Source organism: Echiichthys vipera, assembly GCF_963691815.1.
Source record: "Echiichthys vipera genome assembly, chromosome: 8".
Lineage (NCBI taxonomy): Eukaryota > Metazoa > Chordata > Actinopteri > Perciformes > Trachinidae > Echiichthys > Echiichthys vipera.
In genome coordinates, this window is record NC_139833.1 from 26,798,034 (window position 1) to 26,825,987 (window position 27,954).

Sequence of the window (27,954 nt, forward strand, 5' to 3'; positions counted from 1 at the left end):
TTTTATAATTTATTTATTTTTTATTCTCAGTTAAGTGGCTGGTCATGTTTAATTACACATACAATGAGGAGGATCTTTACATTCACCCACAGGAACCATTCAGAAGAACACCACGCAGCACTCACGAGGCTCAAGCACACACAAACACAGGGAGAGATGCTTTTTAACACACATGGAAAATGGCTGTTTTTGATCAGCGCAAACAGTAGTGTTGAGCTTCTTTTTCAGAAAACTTGCAACGTACACATTCCCAACAAACGCCTCATAATGTTCCACTACAGAATTAGTTACAGAGCACCTTTTTGAAATTGTGTTTGTGTTTTTTTTTCTTTATTATCCACAAGAAGGCAACACAGCACGTTGTTTTGGTAGTGAGGAGGAAAGGCACTTGGCGGATGAGAGAGGGTTTTTGTGAATTTCATTTACAGTATGTGTGTCGGGAGTGAGAGAGAAACAGTGAAGACAAAGGAGAGACCTAGACTACATTAAAGCAAAGAGGAAAGGTCTGAATCTGGTCTCATGTTGCGGCACTAACACAGCGCTCCAGATTCAGAGTCTGTTTGGGAAAACTGTGAAAAAGCGCACTACGAAATCATTTAGTTATATATGGGGAGGATTATTACTGTATACCATTATCTCATTAGAAATGACTAATATGTTGTTGTTGTTTGTTGTTTTTTTCAGTGACTATGGCAGAAAAAATTATTTAGAAGCTATAGAAATTCAGATTTTTACCACAAAATACACAGCCAACCGTAGGCCCTAATGACAAACATAGAACAACATCACATTTACGACAGGACACTTAACTACAGCTAAGACACAAAGGTGGAATGAAAACACACTAAACTGTGACTAAATGGCTCTCATAACAATGTAAAATCTGTTAAACAGGTTCACAGAAAAGGTTTGAGGGGGTGACAAAGACAGTGTGACGAGACAGAAAACCGCTCTTTTTTATAAAACAGAAACAACCCGGCCTTTACACCCAATCAGCAAGCGGCAATGACGGTCAAGTAAATTGGACATGCACCGGCCGTAATCCTTCAACTGCTCCAGGTGTGCTTCGGTTTCACCATCCTTTCTGTTAGAGGAACCATCTAAGACGTCCACAGAAACTCAAGCACGAGTACAGAGAGCCATTGCGGGGGGGTCATGGGGTCATTCAGGCTGCACATGTGAGCGGCTTCGCGATCAATTTCAGCAAAAAAGTTCACGCTAATGATGATGACTGCACAGACTCAGGACAAAGCATGCAGGGGGGGCGGGGGGGGGGGGCAACAGATTGTGTCGCTATCTACCAGCCAAAGGGGTGGGGATGTAATGAGGAGAGATGAGGGGTTTAGCGCATGTTACGATGTTATAAAAGGTGGAGGGGGAGGTGGGTTTAGGGGGTGACAAGATTTCCTCCTTTTCTTCCTCTTTAGTCCCGTGATCTTGAACATCTGCCCTCGTGCTGTTGGAAGGGGTTGTAGAGAGGGACTTCAGCGTTTGGCTGGAGACGCACTCCTGCTTCCCTGTGAAACACACGAGACACGTCTGATGATTATGCCGAGGAGGCACTCCCTCAGGTCTGGTTCAGCATTAAAGGACTGCTTCTACATCTGGTCCATTAGTCAGCGATGGGAGTTTTCACCATCAGATAGCGTTTAAGCATGTAAAGTAGCCTAATAGGTGCTTCCAGGTAATAGTCTTTAAATAGTCTATCATTCATTGAGAATAGCTGTTTGGTTAACTTAACATTTTAAAGTCCTTTGAGAAGAGCAGAGAAAGTTTCTGTGACGCTTTCATCGAGCCTGATATTTGTAGTGAAAAGTGATTAAATGAACTAACTTTTCACCTTTGCAGCTGTAACAAGTTCTCCTACTGAATAATGAGACCAGGGCTGAACATGCAAAAGTCAGAGAAGTCCTTCAATATGAGACACAAAGCAGGTTAGTTTGTTTGCAACTTTCAGGCCTGCAATGATGCACAGTTAGGGACGTCGATAGAAAACACCCACAAAGATCTAAATCAATGAAATGTTTGGAATGAGATAAAAAGTATGCGTGGTCAGTCAACATTTTGATAAAGTAAATCAAAATGATGAGACAGCCAGCGACAATGATGTCGCCTAAAAACAACAATAATTCAACATTATGAGATACAGGAAGAAAAGTGTGACTTTCTAAATAAAATAATATGATACTACGTCAAAATGATGAGAAGAAAAGTCAAAATCAAAATGTTATGTCAATATGATGAGATTAAGCTGAAGTATCTCATAATTGGGATTAAGGGAAGATTTAGGCTGAAAAAGTCAAAATTTTGACTTGTAATTATTGTCAGAATTTTGACTTAATAAGTCAAAATATTGATGTCATAATTCTGAATTAGAATCCTAAAATGTTGATAAGTATTTATATTTTCCTTATTCTCATGTGTTCATTTGTTTGTTTTTATCTAGGCTACAGATAAATGGTTGCGGTACATGTAGAAGGAAGTTCCCGTTGGATTTGTCTTTAGCATAAATAGAAAAGCAATGTTAGCCAGTCGGATAGGAAATCAGTCATCCACAGAAAATTACATATTGCTATGGTGTTTTTATTTGTGGTCAACAGGCATTTCCTCCTTTCAGAGATAAACCTCCCAGTGTTTGATTTGTTTGCTGTCCCCAAAGTTCCCAATATATATAGATATCCTGTTTGTCACAAAGCCCTTTCTTAGACTATATTACACTTTTCCCCTCCCTCTCTCTCTCTCTCTCTCTCTCTCTCTCTCTCTCTCTCTCATTCAGATGAAAAAGTGGGAAGAGCAGAGGATTCTGAACGGCAGAAAGATTATACAAATGAGTCCGATCTTTATGGATTGCTTAGAAAGATAATCCATATTGTGAGAAGCTTTTTACTCCTCCTCATGAAGCGAAGGCTGGGGACTGAGCTTTTGTTCTGAGCTATTCTTAGAGCCATTACAGATGAAATGTATTATCTGCCATGAAAGAGAAAAACACAAAAGGCATTACAGCACAATCTGAAAATGAAAGCAAAAAATGAATAGAAACAAAGCGTGGCCCTTTAATTAAAAGCTAATATGGTTTTTATGCTCACTTTCATTTGAAGCCTGTTTATGTGCAGAAACAGATTAGACACATCCACATCAGAAAGATTTGAAACAAGCGTCCCAGGTTCATCAACTCCAGAGATGTTCACTCTTTTTAGTGACGATAATTTAGCCTCTACAAATGAATACGCAGCCCTGGGGAAATATGGATGTGTCTCCTGCTTCAGTTATTGCTAAACTAATCTAAGGTACAGTGAGAGAGGCTGGATCATTAAAGCCTGAGAGGGAAAAACACTGGCAGTGCATGGAAGCTGACGCTGCTTTTCATGGCATACTGTGTGAAAACAAACCAGCCAATAAGAAGAGGAAGAAATTGCAAAATCCAAAAGTTGTCAAAATGACAGTCAGAAGTAGTTATTGGATGTGAAAAGTTGAGTGAATGCTGCATAAGAAAAACACTTTCTGTGTGGGAGCTTGAAAACCTCAGTTTGCTGACTCGTACCAGGAGAGGTTTCACATTTCATGTCATTCATTTGTGTCCAAACACTCAACAATTCAAAGGTCACTGTCTGCTATACACAAGTACATTTTTAAGTGGGAACCCATTATTTCATCACCAACACGCCTGACTGACTTTCTATTTACACTTCATAGAAGTTAACCCTTACACACTTTCGGCGACAGATGTTTAGGGAGCGTATCTATGTTCCACGGGTCCTATGTTCCGCGCTTTGTATGGAAAAGGAACCTATGTTCCCCGTTTGTCACAGAAAGCGTCCTATGTTCCCTGGTCTGTTATTTTTTTCCACAATCAGTGCACAATTCCCCGGAAAATGGGCCTATGTAGACCCTAACACTACCCCCTAACGCTGACCCTCACCCTGACCCTATCCATAACCTCTAACCCTAACAAAATGTTAAATTAAATCAGCAGAGGCAGTGGCTTATGCGACCGGGGAACATGGGACCCTTTTGGGGAAAAAGGGTTCCCCGCTCGGGAAACATCGGACCTGGGGAACAAAGGGATGACCCTGATGTTTACATGTAGCTAACACCAGGTTTCCCCAGACCTACACTTGAGGAGTCAGTAACACTTTTGACTAAAACATTTATAATCAGTCTGTAAACATTTGGTGGTAGCGGTGAAATTCAGGCAGAAGATATAGGTGACTAAAAAAATCCACTCTGCATCCCCTCAAAACTGTAGAATGCCGTAATCGACCAATCAGAATCAACAAAGTTGTGTAATAACAGACAGGTAGAAAGATTTGCTTGACGCCTTGTCTCTGGACACTTGGTGACAGTCCAGTTTAGCTGCTAACGCTTCTCTACCTTTTGATGGGCAGGTATTGAGTGTCTTTATCTGAGCTTTTATTTGAAGAAAACTACTGCCCATTGATTATGGTGCAATCCAATTTTGCTCTAATTTTAGATTTTGTATAATTGTGTTTCATTTCTGGCAAGGTTTGCATGCAAGCATTTTCTGTGAATGATGCATGGGGTTTTTATAACAAAGCTGCAGAACCGCTTTATAAGCAAAAGGAAAAGTTTCCTGCTTGCATCTTTTGTTGAGAAGATGAAAGCGATGGGGACTTTCTATGAACAGTTGACTTTCTGAGTGTCACCTTTGCCCGTATCATCTGGTGCGTGCATATCACAGTGTTGTGACCATGTGCACACACTCTAAAACATGCTCATAAGCTCTTGCAGCGTTTTCTGCTGTGTCCTAATGACATTCAGTAATGCTGATTTATTCACTTCTTCATGCCAGATGCTATGAACCAAAGTTTTGGAAACATTTCCCTGCTGCTTGACTCTTGGTCTACCTTTTGATGGGCGGGTACTGAGTGTCTTTACCTGAGCTTTTATTTGCAGAAAACCACTGCCTACCACTGCTCCAAAAAATGATGCTGTGGCGCGAGACTGAAAGATGCTAAAACACTGCATAGCGCAGAGGGGACGTGTAGAGTTGGGTGATGTTTCTCTGCTATAATCAAATTATTAATTATAGCAGCTTTAAATATCAAATATAAGGGGTTATTCATAAATCAATAACACCGTATAAACATTTAAAAATCGGCTTACAAATGATCTGTAATTACATGTTTACAGTGACTTAGTAAATGCTTTATTACACACATGCAACCTAAGTACCTTTAATTTAGATATCAATAATACATATTATACATGGCTGTTGATTAATAGCTTTTCAAGTACTCTACACTGTGTGCCTAATGATCTGTTTTATATTCTGCCAACAGTTGTTCACAGTGAGTCCTCCAAAGCACCTGAAGGAGTCCGTCGTGCTTGGCAAGTGAAGTGAATGATGATATTGCATAATAATGTATTATTATACATTGTGCATTACCGCCCGCTCCCTGTAAAGCAGTTACAGTATGTTAGCCATGGCCCCGCTGAACCCTTATCAGAACTGAGTATAGCATCTTCAGGCTGATAGCGAGGGCATAAAGCATAAAGCATGATGATCAATCTCTTATTATTCTGCTGCAGCCGCCGTAGTAATGAGATTAGGATGTCTTCTGAGCGTATCAATTTTGAGCAAATGCAGAGTGAGTTAAACTCAAGTATCCCTCCACCACAAATCAGTTACTCACTCTGCTGCTGTTATCATCACTGAGGCAGAAAAAAAAAACAGGAGCAAGAGAGTGATTAGGGAAATATTCCTTTTTCTGTGCCATTTTACTTTTTCTAAGTAGTGCAGAGAAGCCACTGGAAAGTGTTTGGCGAGCAGTTTTTTTTTTTTACCATTTTGAAGATCCTAGTCAGGGAGCCTTTGCCGTCCCCTGCCTTCTTGGCTTTAGCAGACTGTGACTTCTGGTCACCCTGCAAGAGAAGGAGAAGGAGTCAGTGAGTTAAGGAAGCCGTGGAGATGACTGACAACTTTCTACAGAATGCCCCAGAGAGTAAAGGGGGGAGAGAAAAGAATCATAAGAGATCTAACATAAGAGAGTGATGGATCTGTGAGCTCCACAAAAAAAAACTAATATCAGAGGAAACTAGGTATTGATTATGATGCAATCCAATTGTGCTCTACTTTTATATTTTGTATAATTGTGTTTCATGTCTGGCAAGGTTCACATCTAAGCATTTTGTGTGAATTATGCATGAGGTTTTTATAACAAAGCTACAGAACTGCAAAGTTTTATTTGCAAAAGGAAAGGTTTCCTGCTTGCTGTGTCCTAATGTTCAGTAATGCTGATGTATTCACTTCTTCACCCCAGATGCAATGAACCAAATCTTGTCTTGGAAACATTTCACTGCTGCTTGACTCTCACCTTGTATGGTTATAAAGCTGCTTCCTTTCAAGTGTAGAGATGTGAATGTCTGATCAATTATTCATGAAACATTTACCATATGAACTGGTTTTAAGGTTTATTACCTAAAAAAAACACTTACCGACTGAAAATTATGGAAAAATATTGTAAAATATTAACTTCCCCAGGTTCATTAATGGCATTCTCTGTTCGTAAATATGACTACGAAAGGTAATGCACTGTAATTTATGTGTAATTCATGTATTTATTACTGTAGAAATGATGACCGCTAAACTTAGTGAAAGGAGGATGGGGTGGTGGATGGATCCCAAAACACAGGACTTACACCCCTGTCCTGTATGTAACCAGGTAACCACTCCTGGTCACTGTATTACAGCCATTTACAGCCATTTTAAATATTTTGTAAGATATCATACGTATACACTGTATATTTCTTTCCATTAAATATCATACCAACCTGTTGATATGATTATGTCAAAATAAGATACATTGGTGTGAAATTAGTAGGCCCACATGTTTAATTGTGTACTATAGACTATAATGTCTTCATGAAACTTAATGTGTGCCAGTGCTGGCATTAATAAACCCAGATCCAAAGACAGAGCTGTTGTCCTCCTCCTAAGTATGACCCATGGATCAAGTTATCATTTTGTTTTAACCTTTTTTATGTCACTGTTAACTATTAAAGTTAAAGTAAGGCTGAAATAAAATATAAGAAAGAAATTAGAGCCTCCTCTGCTCTCCTTTTTGATGCCCTGTCCCACCCAAATAATTTTCATAAAGTCCCTTATTCTCTCGCACAGACATGCACACACATGCACACACATGCACACACATGGGCACACATGCATGAGAGCCCTAAATGAAGTGCTGATACGATGACCAAATGAAGCAGAAAACAGCCCCACTGCAGTCAGCCATGGAGGAATTTAAATGAAACCAGGCTAATGACGAGCAGAATAATACCTTGTGTTATCATGAATATACAATATACACACGCATGATATGGATAAGTCAGGCTGCGAAGCTACACAATGGGTATGATGCATTTGGAAATGGACATCAGTGGGAAGGAAATGAGGGCGTTATCGCTGATGTGTGGACAGATTACAACAGCTAAAGTGGTTGATGGAGACTAAATGGAAATACAGCCACACACGCCACACTTAAAGGCTGTTTGAGGGGATAACCTCACTTGCTCCTTCGGTTTAATTAGGCATGGTACCCCTGTGTTTTTGCAGTTTTTAACAAACCACCTACCAGGCCTATCTTGGCTGCTAGTCCTCTCCACTGGATGTGTAGAAAAACAAGACACAAGGACAGGTAAAATGGAGAGGAGACGAATAGAAATGTGTGTCTTACTCAGCGCAAAGGCAGGATGGGAAGGAGAGGAGGCAGATAGGAGGAGGGTCCGTCACAGGGTCACAGGGTCACAGGGTCACAGGGTCACAGGGTCACAGGGGGGCAGGAGCAGATGAGGAACAGAGGGCAAGGGAGCACATATGTGGGGGGAAGGGGAGAGGAGCAAGGCAGATGCTCACATTGGAAAGAGCACAAATTTAGTGACATTCAGCAGCAACAAAGCCAAAGACATACAAGAATGTTCAAGAATTCTAGCTTCAAATGAAATGGCCCCCTATTTAATATTTACTAAAATCTTACTGTCATCCACTTCTAATATGATAATAATCAGTCCCAGGGAAGTGCTTTTTCTAAACAGATTCAAATGCAACACTGTGATCAAATTTAGTGTGCAGTTGGGTGTGTTAGTGCCCCCCTTAATATTATATAATGTTTTGTTTTGTTGTTTCTGGGGTTCGATTATTATAGTGCCTGACTGTATCTCCTGCATTTTTCAGTATATATTGTATTTATCCTCACTAAAACTATTGCTCTACTATTTCTTAATTCTATTTCATGTGTGAGTGTCAATGTCCACTTCAATAGTAGCAACGTAAAGCAGACTCACCCTAGACTTGGGAGGGGCAGGGGACACCTGAAGAACAGTTAATCACAGAGAGTAAAGAGATTGAACAGTTTGTGAGGGATCAGAGAAAGTAACAAAGGAGCAAAGAGACAAACATGGAGGGAGGAGAGCTGGAAGAAACCTGGATGGTGGCAGACAGACTCCTAATCCTAGATACTGAGGTACAGTATATTTATATTACTCACGATCGTGCGGAAGAAGTGGACCACAGCGTTCTCCGCTCCACGTTTACGCGGGGAAGTGGCAGAGGCTTTCTGAGGGCCTGGAGAGAGAGCTCCTCGGAAAGATCCCTGGGAAGGAAGAGAGAAAATGAAAGGAACAATTGACCCCCATGTTAAATAAAAGTATGCTTATGTAGAAAATGACCCTTAGGTCTTAGGCGTTGATGCTCAAATACAGTATCCCTAGGGTGATACACAATACCCTTGGGACTGCATGAATGAGTGCTTCAAATAGTCATACAGGCACGCTGTCCTGTTCCTTCTCTTACTTACCTGATGAACGACGGTAGCAAAATTATTCACGTTTGAAACACTGCAAATTGGTGATGTAATATCTTAATCGCATAATGCTGCAATTTGCAACTTTTCCCTTTAATTAATATACAAATACGATATATTTCCAGCTTTTTGAAGATGTAAGGGTGTTTTGGTGTGGATAACAGTGAATTAAAGCAATATGAATCTACAGAAAAGTCATATTCAGCAAGGGCTCATCTGACTGGCACTTTCCCCATCTGTTTCAACACCTGGTATGGTCTTTACAGAGGAACTGTATGCAGGTGGGAACGTCTTTACCCGGAAAACCTGTCTGCTGAGATGCAGAAACCCTCAATATGAATATAGTTTCTAATCATCAGTGCTGCTTACTCTTTTTAGTGGGAAATCTTCAGAGACTGTAACACAATGTTTGATCTTAAAACTCGGAGGACTAAAAACTAGTGTTCTCTTGAAACCTGCCCACAAAGCTGCTGAGACCAACTTTTACTTAGGAATTGTGTTTAGCTAAGACAAGGGACCCTGTTGCTATGATAATGATGATGTCATGCTTCATTAAACTGTGATTGGCTGTTTTGGGTCCCTGTCAGTGTATTCTTAATAGAAATCCTGTAGGAGGTATGTATGTTGCTGCATCCATATAAAGATGTTAAAATCAACTGTAGGCTGTCACTGATTGAACATGCAACAAGGGGTAATATAGGCTACTGACTAGTCATGTATGTGCAGCTAAATGTCAGCCTCATACATGTCAGGCAGCTTTTTAACAGTTAGCAGGTATCCATGGAAGAAGCCTTGTAATTATCAGACTCCAGGAACCGTGGCTGATAGTGAGAGGGCCCAACTTGTGGATGAAAGGAAGAACTTTATTAAAGGAAAATTTAAAACTCCTAAATCAACAAGTTAGGAGCTACTTGAAGTTTTGAAAATACAGGTCCTAATAACTTACCCAGCCACAGATATTCATTCAATCAGCAGCATCAGCAGCAGCCTCAGGTCGCAGACGACTCCCACCTGATTAACCCCTTATCCCAACCTCGCAAAAACCTTTGGCCATGAGTCATTAAACACAAATTAAAATGGAACAAAGGAGCATTTTTTTTGTGTGTTTTCTTTCCAACGCCCGGATCTCAACAAAGGAGAGTAATTATCATCCCAAAGAACAAATCAATGCAGCCGAGTTCTTCAAAGTCGAACTTTATAATGACATTGTCTAAAAGAGTGTTTAATAAGGTCAGTTTCCTCTGACTTGAATGAACTACAGCATCAAAAGCACACACACATACAAGGTAAAAAGTCTAATTGCCCTAATACCAAATGCCATCAACAACCTGCAGCCCACTGGAGAAAAAAATATCTAATTTCCACCCACTCAGTGTTCAGTCTTTTCAGTAAATGTTACATCATTCATCCCTTTCTCTGACACCATTAATGCAACAGGGAAATGTGTGTGTCCCTGTGCGTTTGAGGGAGCTGTTGATGATTCACATCCATTATCTCACATCAAAGAACCTTAAGGAAACCAAAGGGGGGGGCTTTCACCATCACCACCATTGACACAATATGGTAGATGCAGTGTTAGATAAGGCCATCTTTACTGTCTTATATGTTTTTTTTTTTTTTTTTAAATGGACCAACCAACAATTAGATCAATGGGGCACAATCCGCCTAAATGGATCTAGATGGACAATGGCGTATATAAAGAAAAATGTTTTGTTCCACTGGGGGAAAAAAACGTAACATTCATCAAATGTAGAGTTTGTATAAAAATTTGATAATTCCAACTATGCGAAGTGAATCTACCCTTTCCGTTGTTGATGTCAGCATGTGTGTTCCAGCTCTGTAGCTTCCCTCGTGCTGCAGTAGTGTCCCCTTAATGATGCTCTCTTCAATAAGTGTGTGTCTCTGTGTGTGTTCTTGCATGCCTGGTTCTGTCATGATGTAAATGATGGAAGATGGAGGCAGAAATGAAAGGGAGGGGAAATAAATAGAGCAGCCTTTGTGGCCGCAATCATGCCTTTGTTTGGGGAGAGGACATGAGGCGAGGAAGAGATGGCAGAGGAAATAGGAGATCAAATAATGCTGTATGAATTCTGCCGGTACAGTCTCAAATTCTGCCAGTTGTCCCTTTGATGTGAATGAGCTTCTCCTCTGTATTAGTTCTGTTCTCATCTCTCCCCTTGCTTTAGTACACTTTTCTGTCTTTATTTTTTTTCCATTTGAGACAGCTAGGAAAAGAAGAAAACCAAATAACTCCAAACACCAAATAACTTCTGTAACTTCTCTCATGAGATGGATGATTTCATGCGTCTAAATGCAAATTCTGTTTCCATTAGATCCTGGCATGCTGATGATGGAGACTTTAAAATGTTGAGCAGCATTTAGCTTTTCCAACTTCCTCTCAAACTTTCATTTTAGGAATCTTTAAAAATAGGGTGTTCACAATCACTGATCCCTGTTTGTGAGTGTGTGTGTGTGTGTGTGTCTGTGTATGTGTGTGTGCGCGCGTGCGTGAGCAAGCGAGAAAGAGAAGATGCAGAGACACAATGAGCTCATCTGCCTGTAAGACACACACACTGAAGGTAACATTTTTTCACGTGTGATTAATTCACACCAACATTTTTTTTACAACTGAATGCAAATATTATGCAACGATAAAGCGACGTAATTTTGTTAGTCGTTTTTTGCTTTAGATTTCTCACCATGAAATATGGGCAGAGGACTGTAGAACAACAAGACTCAAGATGGCAAACTTTACTCCTCACCTTACCAAAGGCAGCACAGAGCCTTCTCCTTCTGTTCTTACCTTTCACAATAAGTGCTGAGCCCATTTGGCCGTCCGAGCACACCACTACTATGAATATTTATAGGTGAGCATTTTACATTTTCTGATTAGATGAGCAAAACACAGATATAAACAGATACCTACATATGAATGCAGATTAAATAATAACAAAAAAGCGAATAGCTAAATAGCCGTCGGACAAAGGCCTGTGCGTTCAGTGATTGCATATTGGCCGATTCATGCTAAGCTAAGATAACCATCTCCTGGCTCCAGCCTCTTCTTGGCAATTAAGGGAAATGGCATTTTCCTGACATGTTAAACTATTCCTTACATTTTTTTTTTATCTCCGACAGTAGGCTCTCAGATGTTTCTGCTGTCACACATACAGAAATCAGGATTCAGGATACATATTGAGCTTCAAGGTATTCATATCTTGTATGCTTATAGCTAAGAGCGGGTTAAAGAGCTCAGCAGCCTCCTCTGAGGTTCAAGGTCACAGCATGGCCAGGAATCTGCATCACTATGGATGATGCTTAATAATTCATCCTGAGCCGAGGGAAAGACCTGGGGATTCTTCATCATTCGTGAGTATCTTCACGGATCCACATCAGGAAAAATACTACCAACTAGCTTCTTTCACTTCAAACCGAGCATTATCAAACACTTGCATTTATCATTTATCAAAAGTTTTATAGGATGCTCATTCTCAAGAAAGCCGTTACCTAGGAAGCAGCACTTTTTTTCAGATTCAATGTCACATTGTGTATCCTTGTTTGACCACAAGAAAGGATGAATAATTACATTCAACTGCATTTTACCAGCCTCGACAACAACGCTGTCTACTGTGTGTGTGTGTGTTTGTGTCATCATTACAACATGTGGTCCTGGAGACACTGTATCGGGAACTACCATGAGGTTTTGAGTATTTTACCAGCTGATTATGTGTCTGTCTGTGGTCAGATTTTATCACTGTGATAGCATCTGGGCACGAACCTGTCACAAAACTTTACAGGTGTGTAGTTGAGATCAAAATGAAGGTCGAGCGGAGCAAGGGTGCTGGAAGTAGGGGGGTGGGAGGTAGGAAACAGGTCTTTGACCCACCAATTTATAACCCTGGCCTAATTTGGCGTCCCGGCAGGTTTGATCCCATCACAAGACGGTCTCTAGTAATTTTTTTTTGTAGCTGCACTCTTTTAGATTTGTGAACAGAGGGAGTGGGGCCAATCGATCTGGCTGACGAGCACAGCAGTTTGTCTGGACATGGAGATACACAAACATGGCAGCTTCAACTCGTTCCCCTCGGAAAGCAATCAGAGAAGGAATCGCAAGATCAACCACCAAATAAAAAGGAGGTTAAGAAAGCTATTATCTGTGCTGTCAGATAGAGCTGAGAAAACATAAAACACTTTCTTCTTAAGTTAGTAGGGGGTGGGGGGGGGGGTTAGAAATAAGGGGAGGGTTTATGGCACTCTGCCAGTTGCTTATTCCACTTATATTGTTTTTTAACAAGTGTACATCATCTCACATACTTCATGCTCTTGCAAAATGACTTGTATCAATCAAAGATAGTATAGTTTTGGATTTTTAGTAAAGGGGAAGGTCCAAAAATGTATAATAATGCTGGAGGGCTTTGCTTTAAAAAAAACACAATGTTCAACCACCCTCCCCCCCAAATAATTGTTGTACAGTCCCTACAGTCTAATAAGGCTAAATGTGTTTGCTATGTATCACATAACCCAATCCTATAAACAAAATTCTTAAACAATATTTGTGCCTTTATGATCTTGAACTCCATACAAAGAGGTCACACGGTCTTCTTTTATGTGTGAGCGATGAAGCAGTATCTACAGTATCAATCATTTGCAGCTTATGTTTAAATTGAATTAAACTGCACATGTTCATTTTCATTGTGCAATAGTTTTCCCGTGCCAGGCTCTACTTCTTTCTTGGTCCATGTAACCAAGGGAACCCAAACACATACGTTTACATCTTAAAGAGAAATTTAAGTCTGTATCCACTGAATTTCTAAGCCGACCTCCTTTTGCGAAAGAGTCATGAGTGGAGATAAACAATAGCTCTTCATCCCATTGAACCCTATCTGTTCATTTTGGTTTTGCAGTATGTTCATGTGATTGATTGACAATGGAATATACGGTATAAATGGGTATTAAAGTCTTTATCTTAAAGGATGAGGCTGCAAGCTCACTGAATCAATGTTTTCAAGTCACTTGGGGCTGGTCTAAGAAAGATGAATGACACCACATTAAAATTGGAGTAATAGCACTTCAGAGGCTCTGGCTGGTTGTTAACATTTGTTAGCAGGGCAGTTCAAACAATTTATGATACTTTTACAACAGAAGAGGAACAAAAAGAGAGACACTGAGCATTAAAACAAAACCAAGAGAGGGCTGAGGATGTTGTTAAAGAGTTTTAATCAAGCAATAATCCATAAAGCTTAGAACAGGATTGGGTTAGGAACAGGTCATCGGTCACAACAGTTCACAACAGATAAAAATGGTTACAAATAGCCACTGCAAAGTTGAAGGCGTTACAAAACAGGGATCAGCGCTGATCCACTGCTGGTTCAAACAAACTCTCGGACTGGGTCAAAGACACGTGAACCTGAGGTGAGCAGACTGATGCGAGGGGGGCGCCGCAGACACCCCCCTCTTCATCCAAGACACTGGGGTTAGAGCAGCATCACACAGGTTTTGGTTGGGGACTGTGAGCTGTTTTGCTGAAGTCTGATTCAAACAGATACAGTAATCATTCCTGGTTTGCATCATATGACTGATTTTGTCTGGCATTTCAACAGATTAATATGCAATTTACAAATTTTCTCTGTTCTTTTTGAGTCTACATTTCCCCCCGAAGAGCTAATGTTAATGCAAAGTTAATTTTCCCTCCAATCAGCACATCATATTCCTGCAGTTGTTTCATGTACTGAGGCTGGGGTCTTGGCGTCATCTCACAACCTGTTAAAACAATTTTCTCGGAATGTCTTAACGTTTTCTCAAAGCCCAGACTCGAGCTTGGATCAAAAACTATGTAAATAAATCAGACAAAGGACATTTAAAGCACCTGCCACATATTTAAACAAGTCAGAATTACTCAAATAAGCATGCAACAGAAAACACTGACACAATCTTTCCCAAAAAATACTGCAGCCTGGACGTCAAAGTATGCATTGAGAAGGCCTGTGGAGAATCCGTGCACACACACAGGCAGGGCAGACCAGCAATCAAGGTAAAAAATATCTGTCTTCATGATGAATTATTTCTGGAAAAATAAGTGTTTGCAGCAGAAAGTTAGTGCAGGTTGATCTTTTGCTAGAGGCAACGGAGGTTGGGCGAACCTGTCTGTCATTCACTTGAGATGTGAACACTCATGGTTTGAAGGCAAACCCTTGGTGAATACATAAATATATATTTGTACAACTTTTAGTTTTAGTAAATTTGTCATCAGCATGGAGAGCAATGTACAATTATATGTCATAAAAGAAAGTGAAACAAATACTGCTAGCCTATTGTTGAATGTAAAGCTTCACAATTTGTTCTGTTGACATCTTCCCTGAATATTTTATGAGTAACAATTTACAGCAGAACAGGCTAAAGCAAAGCTTTCTTGCATACAGTATATATATATATATATAAAATCATTTGTATCCTGAATTCTACGCTGAACACCTTATTTATAGTTGACATAAGCTGTGGGGGAAATGCATATTTTTATGGTGTTGAGTGATTTCTTTGCAACTGCCTTACCGAACCTGCTGATTAGCGCTGCAGGGTTAGAAAGGCTGAGCAGCAAGAAGCTTAAAATCGGACAGGATATTTTTGTCCACAGGATTTAGTTTGCTGTACAGTAGCTCTCTTCTCTCCTCTCAACCCTTCAGCGTTAATGTTCATGTTTTAAGACAGCGGTCAGAATGAGTGGACTCGTGACGGAACGTACAGAACAACGGTTCCATTTCCTCTTTCTGAGGTCATGGCCAGAGGATTTGGAATATAGGTTCAGCATGTTGCAGTAGTGTTGTCAGGATAAACCAACATGTCAATGCTGTGGTGATCTCAATATTATTTTAACACCACCTGCAGGGGGCACTGCTGAGTGCTGAGGCAGAGTGAAACCACCAGAGCTGCAGTCTGGTTCTTAATGGCTGTGGCAACAGTGCCGAGAAACCCAACATGTCTGGAAGTGGATCCCAGGAACCTTCCCTTCCACAGCAAAGATGCACAATAAACCAACATGAAAACTTTTTTTTTTCCGACAAAGTAAACCTGATCAGTGAAGTTTTTATATTTATATTTACTAATGCTCAAAATGAAGGTATCTTGACAACACTACTCATTAAATTGCAATCCAGGCTCAAATGCCTCATAATCACTTGGAAGCCTTTTACTCGATAGAATGCAGACTCTTGTATATATTCCCAAACGGGGGATAACATGCTCATACTCTAATATATATCATTAAATGTCAATATATATCGTATATCTCTTTGATCATTAATAGCATAATGTGATCATCAACTTTAAAAGTGACTTAGCTGACTGCTGTGTGGAGTGAAGTACCTCCCTGTGGCTGACTTATCGCAGATGTTTGAAAATGACCCCAGAGACAGAGAGACTAACGCTCTACAGAGGAACTCTCCGCAGAGTACCTAATGCCTCTACAAACGCCACATTAATGTGCCACTATTACATGTAAATGATACAAGCATGAACCCATCTCTCACATCATCAACATTAAGGGAAGTACCTGAACTGAAACACGGCTATTCTTAACTCCAGTTGGACGTTCTAATGAACAAACTGCAGAACGGCAGCAAACGATTCCACCAAATCACATCTAGAACAGATATATTAGGTGTGATTGGTTAGAGAAAATATGCTACTAATGTCAGTACCATTCAAATAAAGAAAAACACAACAATATAGAAATGTATTCTAAAATGATTGAAAATCACAGCTCTTTGTAATATTAAAGAATAAAATAAAATAAATCCCACCCAAAGTCATTGTCCAGTGTCGACTCAGCCTATTAGCCAGTTAATGTGAATGATAGGACAATGTCAGACTTTGGTTCACCATAAAAACAACAGTAAAACCAACACAATTCTATATGACGAACATGTTGCAACAAATTCTTACAACATCTGTTAAAGTATCAGAAGTAAAAAGTGGTTCTGGGAGTGAATCAGCAGAATGAACAGACACATAAGAAAGGTCGAGTTTTCACCTCGACTCTCCCTGCTTCCTCACCTTGCTCTTCCTCTTCTTGTCCCCTCCAAAGAAGTTTCCAATCTGATCCAGGAGGCCAGGGGTCTTCTTCCTCCGGCCCAGTCCGAAGGCGGCCTGTGCAGAGCTGCTTGCGGATGCCATGGTAGTAGTAGTTGGTTGGTAGTATATTTGTCAAATGTGGGGTTCTTGTCTCTCTCTTAAATGAGAGAGCAAAAAAAGAGGAGGGAAAAGAGAAAAGAGAGGGAGGGAGGAAAAAAAAAAAGCTAGCCTAGTCTAGGTCCTGTTCGGGGCTATCCGACCCGCACTCTGAAGCTCCGCTGTGTTCCTGGATGGTCTGTAGCTCGTCCGATTCGGAGGGTCGCTCTTTGAAGGTGTTGTCCTCTCGGCCCGGGGCATCTCGGGAGAAGAGGCGGGCCAGGTGGGGGCGTGGTGTGGCGGCGTCAGGGTCAGCTGTGCTGGCATCGGGCCAGGGCTGGTGGGGGCCCTCAGCGCCCGTGGAGTCAGTCACCGCCGGCTTCTGCGAGACGCAGCCATTGTTCTGGTTTGCATCTGCCTCACCCAGGCCTGCGCAGAAACAACAAGGGTCATCTATGGGCTTGGGCCTGCATGGCACACAACAAACCACAGCAGCACAATGGGCTCTTTTGAGCGGGCTGTGGCCTTTCCTGCTGCAGCAGAGACCAGCAGGGCTAACATTTCACATCTTAACTTGGACCAACCATACCTGCCCAACAGGATAAGATCAAAATGTGAGAGTGAAAACATGAGTAACTGCAATTTGCTAACTAAATTCCAAAGAACTGCTTTGTCTCTGAGGTCAGTGGTTTACCTTTTAGTGCACTTTCACCACCTTCTGTTGTAACAGAATGTTGTGGCAGGTGTGCTCACTTGTGCTCAGCTTAATCTGACTGGAGCACAATGCATTAGAGAGCCTGTTAAAACCTTTCTTGATTTACAACAGCAAAACAATTAAATCAGGTTCACACAATCTTACCAGCTTCTTAAAAATGACATTGAAATAAACAGAAATCTTTAATGCATAGTGAATCAGATCCCCTATCCCTACATTATCATGGCTCATGTTTCAGTTCACCCTTGAAAAAACAATGTTCCAGCGTTTTAGTTCCAGTAAGATGGAAATACAACTGCGTCTCTTAACGTCCACTTTGACAGCTATCCATTAATTAAGCCAGCTCCCACAGCAGAGGACATCCAGTGCATTCCTGCCTCCAAAACAATATCCACAGTGTACTGGCAGAAATGGTGTAGCACTACACCAGAGAATCTGCATGCTAATATTGGCCGAAACAGTGGCCTGTTGTCAGAGCTGCATAGTTATTACAGAGAAACAATGGGCCCAGTGTCACTAAAATAACTCCTATAAGTATGGATTTTCAACCCAATGCACGGTGACACTGATCTGATTTGAGGCCGGAGAGCGACAAGGCCACTGTCTCCGCGTTCAGAGCTGCCATGTACAAGTTTATTTCTCACAGTTTTGGATGGAATAGGAGGACTTCTAAAAGCAGCAACACCAGCATAATCATCTCTCATTACATGGTCCAATGAGTTCTTCAGCTTGATTTCTATCTGGAAGTCATGCATCAAATGCGCAGATCAATGACAAGTAAATGCAAATAGGACTTGGTTTGTGGAGAATGAGACCCAAGTTTTTTATTCTTTGAGGATGGCCCTGAGCCCCTATTCATCATACACACATCACTGCTCCATATGAGAGGTGACTACGCCCTTGTCACAACAGCGTTTTTGGAAAACTTTCCATTGTTTATTCCTCTTTTATGTTAAGAGTTTATCCAGAAGCGAGTCTGAGGGGTTATGATATGTAACTATCACCCACCAGATGGGTGTGATTATTTAAATCTTGTCAGTTGTTTCACTATAGAATGAGAGCTCTTTTTTTCTACCTTGACCTTGTCCCAAACAAACACCAAAAATCATCCTTAAAAAACATTTTTTTAACACCTTCTGTAATAAGACATGACAGTAACTGGAATTACCACGATGCAGTTGTATGCCTCCGCCAACCAGTCAAGTTGCAGTTTGTATCCAAACGGTCCAGTCCAATTTAATAAAATGTATTACGTGTGTGTTTTGGCAAAACGTGGTTGCGTCACACACATCTTAAACCCGGCAGCACAGACGATCTAAACAATCAGTTCAGTTTCAAGATGAGTGTCACCAATGAAAACATTATGATGTATAGATTATTTATTATTATTTAGTATATTAAACATATGAAACAAGTATAATAAACATTATTTATTATATGAAACATTATGATGTCACAGTTAAGTTTGACCTTTTGGATATAAATGTCGTTGCTTCATCTTTTATAATTTTGTCAATTAGCGAAGGAATGCATTTTGCGAGGTAACAGTGACCTTGACCTTTGACCTCCAATATCTTATCAGTTCTTCTCTGAGTCCGAGTAGACATTTCTACCACATTTCCTTAAAATCCCTCCAAGAGTTCCTGAGATATCGTGTTCACAAGACTGGGATGGACCAACGGACGGAAACATAAAGCCTCCGGCCAAAGTTATCACCGGCGTGGAGGCGTAAAAAGGTTTGAATAAAAATCATCTCATAATACTTTTCCCTGCTGTCAGGGTGGTCTCTTTTGCACGTCAGTTATAATTCAACTACCTAGGGGGTTGCTGCATCCTGGCCACATACCCACACAAACACCGCACCGCAGTCACCATTATCTTTATTAGTAGACACCACCAGAGTTCACATTCAATCCCCAGCACGGATATTGTTCTCTCTTTTTTATTCTGTTCCTTGTCTCACCCGATGAGTCACATTTTGTCATAATTTCTTTTCTTTTCAAACAATTTATAGGCCATTTTGAGACACTAAAAGTCCTTATTGTAAAGGAATAGAATTCTCAAGATAACAGCTGCTGATGGCAAATGACACATACCATTGAAATACTTTCTGAATTTCTGAAGACTTTATTTCTAAAAAGCATAACTGCACAGACAAAATTATTCTGACGGCAAAAATGAAACAATCTGCACAATTTTGGTGCAATCTTCGTGTTTCCTTCAGCCCATTTATTTCCTGTGTGACTAAGTCAAACACGTGTTTGACATAGTGTCTTGATAGTGACCCAGTACTGTATCATGTCAATGTTTCGCCTACGATGGAGTTAGCAGCTAAGCTGAAGCGCACATGCAGAAAGAGCTCTTGGAACCTAAGTACATACAGTACTTTTGTGCACAGTTGCTTAGCTGGATATTAAAACATGTGATTTGACAAGCAAGCACTTATGAGTGACCTGTATCACCCAGTGTTCATTTTGACAGCCATTTTAAACCTAGTCACAATCTTAGGCTTTTACATGAAAAGTGTCATTTAACATATTTGAAATGCAATGACTGTCTGGTAATCATAGAAAGACCCATAATAGTCAAAATGCCTGTATATTTAAATGCATCGCTTTTTAAAAAAAAAACAAATCATCATGAATCATCATGAATAAAACAATAAAGTCCCTTTGACATCAGATCACTGTATTTACACAGCAAACGAATGAAAAACAGAATGCACTGGACTTGTAACAGTGTTACTGTTGATAAATTAACTTGTTGATGTTTATGCTGTTTCTTTAATTAAGGTAAAGTAGCCTCACTTACAGATAATAACTGTCTCAGAGGGAATCTGTCTTTCTGAGATGAAACCGTTTTCCAACCAAGTGATTGTATTTGCTGTTCTGTTACTGTGCGATGTTAAAATGAAATTGCAGGACTGTTTTCCTGTTGAATAACTCTGTATTTGTGTGTGTAATGAGAAAGAGAGCGAAAGAGAGAGAGAGAGAGAGAGAGAGAGAGAGAGAGACTATGCTGAGATACATCTTTCTGTCATTTCTGCTCATGCTGCTTCTGTCCTCTCTGTCTGCGTCAGAGCTTCAAACACATTCAGCGACAGTGAGAGCGAGCGTGTGGGAGATGGAGAGTATGAAAATACAAATAACGTTGTGAACGTTACAGCGCAGTGTGTGTACAGTTAATTTGTCAGTGAATAAATGCTGAAATTTCTGCAAGATCTGAGCCAAATCCCCGCAGCTCCTCTATTTTTTTCTCTTGCCCTCCAACAGGTCAAAACTAGATAGAAATGTGTAAAAAAAACGATTACAGTCTGTTTCAAAATGATTAATACCTCATTGTGCCAGAGGGAAATGCGAGGCATCAGAGAAATGTTGCGGGTGTTTTCACGTTTCACATCTAACAATAAAAGCAAGGAATGTCTGTCTGTAGGTCAGTGGCTCAAATATCTCTGCAGATCAGGTTCAGACTGATTTAAGATTTTCCACTTGGCACAAGGGTGTGCAACCTTGATTTTGTTTAGACCAAAAATGCCAAATATATCATTATTATACCTTAAAAGAATCCCACATTGGGCCACATTACCTTGCCGCTTCTGTCAACAGAGGCAGCACAGATAGCTTCACTTCTTCCGTTCTTTTCACAATAAAAGCTCTAGACACACACAACGTAGTTGACTGTTTACCAGAGGGAACTTAAATTCATTCAGAGCATTTCGCGAGAAGGAAATATAAAAAAATGAAATATCTTACAGTACTTGGTAACTATAGCTACTGTGCATTCACTTGGTTTCTTCACAGATATCTTGATAAACCTTATTTCTCTTCTGCTCTGTCCGTGCTCTCTCGGCTGCTCACAACACTTTTCTTTTCTCTCGCACCTCTCTCTTTAGCAGTGCCCTGACATGGCCACCGTAGATCAGCTGCTGCGAATGTTCAAACCTTTTATGTAGCAGACTCACATCGCTGCTGGCGTGAATAGTTTTGATGCGAAATATTCTTCTTGCTACTATGTCAACACTGATATGTGCAGTAGTTTATTTTGGTGCTTTAAATGCGTGGTTTTTGATATGCGTGAAATGCGCGATAATATTTTGCTTTTCATGCACAAGCACAGACACACATCCCAACACAACAGGTCTTCTCTTCATTAAGCAGCAGATGTATGCCGGCCTTTATTACAAGGGTATCTAGTGTGTTCTATACAGTTTTTAGTAGGCTACGCTACAAATGAACCTGTGTTTATGCTCCTAAATGTCCCTGAATCACGAAAGCATGAACTACTATATTCAAGTGTGTATGTTTATGTACTGGATGTAGTGTTTGTATGTATATTCCTGTGTGCCTATGTCTGATCATGTTTGGTCAATGTGTGTTTGTCTATTTCTTATGTGTCTATTTCTTGTGTGTCTGTGTGTCTCTCAATGTGTGTCCATGTCTGTCACAGTGTGTGGTCTGTGAGTGACTATGCAACAAAGACAGGCTACATTTGGGCACGTATAGGCTCATTAGGCTACCACTTTTCCATAGAAATACTTGCTTTCAACGGGCAATGCACTAGCTTAAGCAAATCAATCATATCAATGGTTATCCACGATCCTGAAACAGGTAACTTTTCTTTGTCATTATGAAGTAAATATTGATTGCACAATGTAATGGCTATAAAAAATGACACCACAAGCTTTTAGATTGGTTCCCTATAAGCCTCACTTTAACCATGCAATTCTGTGTGCCACCGGGTATGAACGAACGAATGACTTGCTTTACAGCACAAAGGAAGAGGAAAGCGCTTGAGTTCTGCCTGTACTTATAAAGGAAATAAAAGAAGAACAAATGGTCTGAACCAAGATGGGAAACTATTTCCCTTCCACATTCTCAATAGCACATAACAGCTTCACTACTTTGTTTCTTACCTTTACCTACCACTGCTTACTGGAGAGCTTTTGCTAAGAAATAAGACAACAAAACAGCCTACAGAGGCTATCATCATGTACCGTGAATGTCTTATGGATGAACAACCGGAGTAACTGTGGAAACTAACATTACAGAAGAAATGAAAAAGAGCCCCATGGGTGGAGGAAGAGGAAGAGTGATAAGAACCGTTCTTTCTACTAAGATAGCCTTACTGCTTAGTAATACAACGGGGTCTTTTACTTATCACACAGAATGTTTCACCCTGCTTTCATCATAGCACTGAGATCAGGGTAACTGGTTAAGATTCTGTTGCTTCTTGCATGGTTCGTCCTTTTTCCCAAAAGGGTCCAATGTTCCCCGCTCGCATGAGCCTCAGATTTAATTCAGCATTTTGTTAGGGCTAGAGGTAACGGTTAGGGTCAGGGTTAGGGGGTAGTGTTAGGGTATACATAGGCCTATTTGCAGAGGAATTCGGCACTGATTGTGGAAAAAATAACAGACTGGGAACATAGGACCCTTACTTACCCTTACCCTTGCTAACAATATGAACAAGTAACTCATTGATCCAGTCAGCCTGTCTAGCTTAGTCTACTTGTTCATATGAAAATCAATGGAGAGAAAATAACTTACCCCCGTCTCTGTTGTGCAGTTTGTTTGTAAAAGCAAAATGCAATTTGTCCTGTGTTGTTGGTAATGTTAGCTCTGAGGAAAACAGGAACCCCCGATTTGGCAGGCATCAACCATGAGCAATGCATTTTGGCTGTTGCTGTTGTGTTTGAGTTTCTCACAGGAATTTGTTAGCACACAACATCACCTGCCAGCTATTTGAGGAGTAGCTGGATGGTGATCTTGGCAGCCAACAATGAAGCTCATCAGAGACACTGTGCATGTGTATTGTGTTTTGTCGAGCTGTGATATTCCTACAGGGATAACAGCAGAATACGCAAAACGAAACAACATTTTGCATTTGTTTAAGTTGTCAATGTGTATGTGGAGTGCATCATAGAATCATGCCAATCTATTCTAACTAATCTGTGCACGGTACAGAATCTGCACCGGCAGTAAACATGTTATATTACAATGTTGTTCAATCATGTTGTTGTGCTATTTTGCAGCAAGGTGTAGAATAAATTCAGAATCCGGCCCATGCTCTGAAGTCTGTTATACATCAAGAGTGGCTCCCTTTTCTAAGCCCAGCGGTGCTACCAACCACCACTAGAATACCAATAAAATGCAAATTACAGAGAGAAGAACATGGCTGAACTTTAACAGCCCTCCACAGTTCATAATACAACAGCATAAAACTGACTGTGTGTCCATCATCATAAAAAGGTTATGCACTGATAAGTAACTTATTAATCAGCTGACTTCCCTTGTGCTCCTATTAAGGTGCACTGACGCAGGGTTTTAGCGTCCCAATGCACAAACTGACAATAATACAAAGGTGTGGGGGATTGGCAGGATTATCGATGAATGCTGATGACTGAGTCATTATTGAGCCAGGTGCTTTCATTTCTGGTTGATCTGAATTCACTCTCAGACCTGTACTCCTTTACTCTTTTGTGAAAAACAAACAAAAGTCCTCCTCCACACTGCCTAACAACGGAGGGTGTTGGATGTTTTCAAGCTCCAAACATAAATGTCACATTATTGTTCAGGGATTTTTTTTTTTTTACTTTTAAGTGATTTTGTTGGATCTCTGCCTAGATTAGATAACTTACTCATCTGTATAGTGAAGATAAGACTGACGGACTAAATGATTTCCATTATTATCCACTGCACACTGGATCTGATAGCGATCAGTGTTGCTGATATTCTCTGGTTGCCAGTAGAAGTTCATTAAACAGAAACAGACTGGGTAATGGTCCTTTAAATACTGCTTGTGATTGTAATAAGCTGTTTTCAGTGTCTGCACACTATCTATGGAAATATGTTGTTATTATTGAATTGAACTAAACAGTCTGTAAAAAAAAGATGAGTCACATTTTTCATGTGGAGGTTTGATAGGTCGAGGCAGAACATTGGGACAGTATCCTGGTGTATGACGACTTGCAAAGCAGTAGGCCATAGAACTGCAATCAATGAAATACGACAAGCCCAGCATGCTTCATACTGTAATGGAGCTGGGAGGACAAGACGCTCTTGTTGGTTTGATTGTTGGAGTTCTCTATGCCCTATGTAATGGATATCTTCATGGAAGGCTCAAAGCACTGCCATTTTTCTTTGATACATGTGCTGAAACTCCATGCTCCTGGTATAATTAACCTGACAAAACTCAGACTCAGGTAGATTCTTTGAAGCAAGCAAGTTTCAGTGGCTGGGCCAATGACAGCTGGGTGACAGCGGGCACTCCTCAGTGTGCTGATTTATTTAAGTAAATGGATGTTCTTATATATATATATTTATATAGTTATACTGAGGCTCAATGTCTGAATTATTGTCAATCACACACTGACTTGTGTCCACCGACTAATTTTTCACTTTAGTTTAATATCCACTGCCTTGGGTCAGGCATTAATCAGCAACTAGCAGGGCTTATAACACCCTCAGCACACATAAGCAGTTTTCCAAAAATTGCAATTGTCTGTGCTGCTCGGCCTGACGCCTTAGACTGATCATGGAGTAAATGTTTTCAGTATGATTTGAAGTTATTGGACAGCTGTAATTCTCAACAACTCAATAATTACAGTGTGTCAGCTGATGGTAAGTATAGAGTCAGACCAATACATTTATATTTTTATAAATATTACGATTAGCGCCAATGCGAGACTTTTCTCCAGAACATATAATTTAGAAAACAATTTTGAAATGGTGTCATGAAGGTATTTATTTAATTTTTATGTATTTGAATTTAATACATTTACCAATACTGAGCATACAGTACCATTAAGCTTCTCATTTAATTTTTAATGTATTCTCTATTTAAATGGTCAGCACTGGCCACTTATTTTATTGTTATTTATTTATTTTTGAACATATGAACCGTACAGTACCTATATTGACTTATAAGCTCAGTCAGTGTGTTTCTATGTCACAGGCTTCCCTTACTCGCTGCGCTGGTTGAGGAAATAATGTCAAGGAATCAGTTAAACACTGTTGATGTCTTCCCATGAAGCCAACAGGAAAACTATTTTGGTTAAGTAAATTTCGGCTCACAAGCTGCTGACAGACGTCAGAGACCAATCGTTCTCCCAACTCGTCCCGGTCTTGGGTGTGTCAAATTGGATGAATGCTTTCGTGCCGACACAGTACCTATAACTTGTAGCCTGATGTTAAAGAAACTGCAGGGGGGCAACGTGTTTGTGTTACGGTGCTGACGGCACTATCTTCTTACAGTGCTAACATACTGTCACTCTGTTGCCGTTTATCGTTTCCACCAAGAATCCAAAATGGTGCCACACAAACGATATAAAAGTGGCAGAGGGCTCCTCTATGCCAATTTTGAGGTCAAAGCCAGACTCCATCATGCTGCTCAGCACTAATGTACTGATATCTTAAAAAACTTCTAATAAAGTTTCAAGGGACGAGATACTTTTCATTTTTATTTAATTTTAACTTTAGCACGTGGTTATTTCATAAAGAACACAACAGGTCGTCACACAAATGGGCCATTTAAGTGACACTCCCACTGCCGCACAACACTGTGACAGATCGCCACAATCCTCGCTATGCGAATGCATCCTAAAGAGGTTCGGAGGTTGGCACCTATTCTTCAGTGTTCAATCAAATATGATAATTTAGATCGCCCTTATCACCCAGCCCTTGAAGGGAATAAGCCATTAGAAGAACTACAGTAACAGAAGTGAAGGAGACACAGGGGATAAGAGGCCAAATATTATGCTGCTTGTTTCTGTTTTCTGTAGTCCTTTACATCAGGTTATGGAAAAATGCACAACATGTAAACAACACGAAGGGCCAATTATCCAGCAGTCTGACTCATAATACTGCAAGGAGAAGCAGGGGTTTGCTGAGAGCATGTTTCATTCTCTTTGTTCGCCTCCCTCATAAATACTGGATGTATTCATGTGTTGAAATCCCAAGATAAATTCTGCCCATTGCTGGTTAAGCAGAGGGGTCGTTAAGCCACCACAGGAGAAGAGAGTAAGGTCAGAATCTGCAGCACATGCTGTGTCAAACACATCGCTCTGTATGCCTGCCTTTATTTATGCCAGTTATTAATTCAGAATGTTTTCTGCTTCTCATAATGTAGCCAAGTCAAGTATTGCAGTCAGAGGGAAACCAGAGGGCCCCTGTTTTGAGATGCACCGATCCGATACATGGATCAAATATCAGCTCTGATATTGACTAATCAGCTGGATCGGGTATCGGATGAATGAGGCCAATCCAGCATTCCAATCCAGTCATTTCTTCTTTATTAATATCATAAACAGCAATACAGTAATACAGTTACAGTGATCTAGTCGTGCTGCTAATGTACACTTTTTTATTTGTTAATAAATACATTCACCGTATTTTCCACACTATAAGGCGCACCTAAAAACCTTTAAATTTCTCAAAAGCCGACAGTGCGCCTTATAATCCGGTGCGCCTGATATATGGACCAATATTGAGCCACAACAGGTCTCGCAATTATGATAAGAAGCCGCCGACTCTATTTCCCCCAGTAGAAGAAGTAACGCGCGGTGCATGTTGAGATATATGACTGCGCGAAGCATGCCGTTTCATTTCCATTTGTGTGTTTGTGTAAAGACCCCAAAATGGCTCCTATTAAGAGAGACGCTTACGACACAGAGTTTAAACTCAAGGCAATTAGTCACGCAGTAGAACACGGGAATAGAGCAGCAGCGAGAGAGTTTAACATTAATGCATCAATGGTACGGAGGTGGAGGAAGCAGCAAGATGACCTGCGCCAAGTAAAGAAAACTAAACAGAGTTTCCGAGGGAACAGAGCGAGATGGCTACAGTTGGACAACAAACTCGAACAGTGGGTTGTTGAACAGAGAGCAGCAAGTAGAAGTGTCCGTGCAATCACTATACGACTGAAGGCAACAGCGCTAGCACGCAAACTTAACATCAATGAATTTAGAGGCAGTCCTTAACGTAACCCTAGGTTACGAGCCCTTAGCAATGTTGTTATTTTTAAGCTGATTTTGTTCTGCTTAATTATGCTGCTATAGGCCTAGTCTGCCGGGGGATTATACTTTTCCAGATACTCTGAGCTTCTCTCCTCTCTGTTTGTATTATTCATGTCTCATCAATGCATGTTACTAATTCAACTTCTTCCCCGGAGTTGTTTGTGCTTTGTCATCTCGCAGGTCTCTGCTGATCGTGGTGGTGCCTGCTGCCGTGGTCCTGCATGACGCTTCCTGCTACTATTATAATC

General features: G+C 40.5%; 2 protein-coding genes across 8 annotated transcripts in view; both read right to left on the minus strand.

Moving 5' to 3' along the window:
- LOC310950581 (myelin basic protein-like) lies at nt 1-17,003 on the minus strand. 7 transcript variants are annotated; one of them, XM_083918471.1, is made up of 7 exons: nt 16,869-17,003; nt 8,508-8,612; nt 8,305-8,331; nt 7,596-7,625; nt 5,806-5,883; nt 5,655-5,673; nt 1-1,517 (listed from the first exon to the last, which is right to left on the minus strand). In XM_083918471.1, exons 1-6 carry the CDS (start codon nt 16,986-16,988, stop codon nt 5,671-5,673), a joined length of 363 nt encoding a protein of 120 aa, XP_083774597.1. In that variant the 5' UTR covers nt 16,989-17,003; the 3' UTR covers nt 1-1,517; nt 5,655-5,670. The 7 variants fall into 7 exon arrangements, with proteins under 7 accessions (XP_083774597.1, XP_083774602.1, XP_083774601.1 ...); XM_083918476.1 differs by lacking the exon at nt 7,596-7,625 and having other exon boundaries at nt 5,806-5,874; XM_083918475.1 differs by lacking the exon at nt 7,596-7,625.
- A 112-nt stretch (nt 17,004-17,115) lies between these two features.
- The window catches only part of LOC310950580 (myelin basic protein-like), a gene marked incomplete at its 3' end in the record, with an annotated part of 53,230 nt that continues 42,391 nt past the window's right edge, over nt 17,116-27,954 (minus strand). Inside the window, exon 4 of the mRNA XM_083918469.1 lies at nt 17,116-17,411. Within this exon, the coding sequence (XP_083774595.1) occupies nt 17,116-17,411 (296 nt within the window). The remainder of the gene's footprint in view (nt 17,412-27,954) is intronic.

What these genes read in the sequence shown, in the direction of transcription:
- LOC310950581 (XM_083918470.1), bottom strand. Translation starts at nt 16,988, where the DNA reads ATGGCATCCGCAAGCAGCTCTGCACAGGCCGCCTTCGGACTGGGCCGG. An exon ending in ACAAGAAGAGGAAGAGCAAG is followed by an intron (nt 8,613 to 16,868) that starts GTGAGGAAGCAG and finishes CTTCCTTCCCAG; the next exon opens with GGATCTTTCCGAGGAGCTCT. An exon ending in TAGCAGCCAAGATAGGCCTG is followed by an intron (nt 5,884 to 7,595) that starts GTAGGTGGTTTG and finishes CTTCTCTTGCAG; the next exon opens with GGTGACCAGAAGTCACAGTC.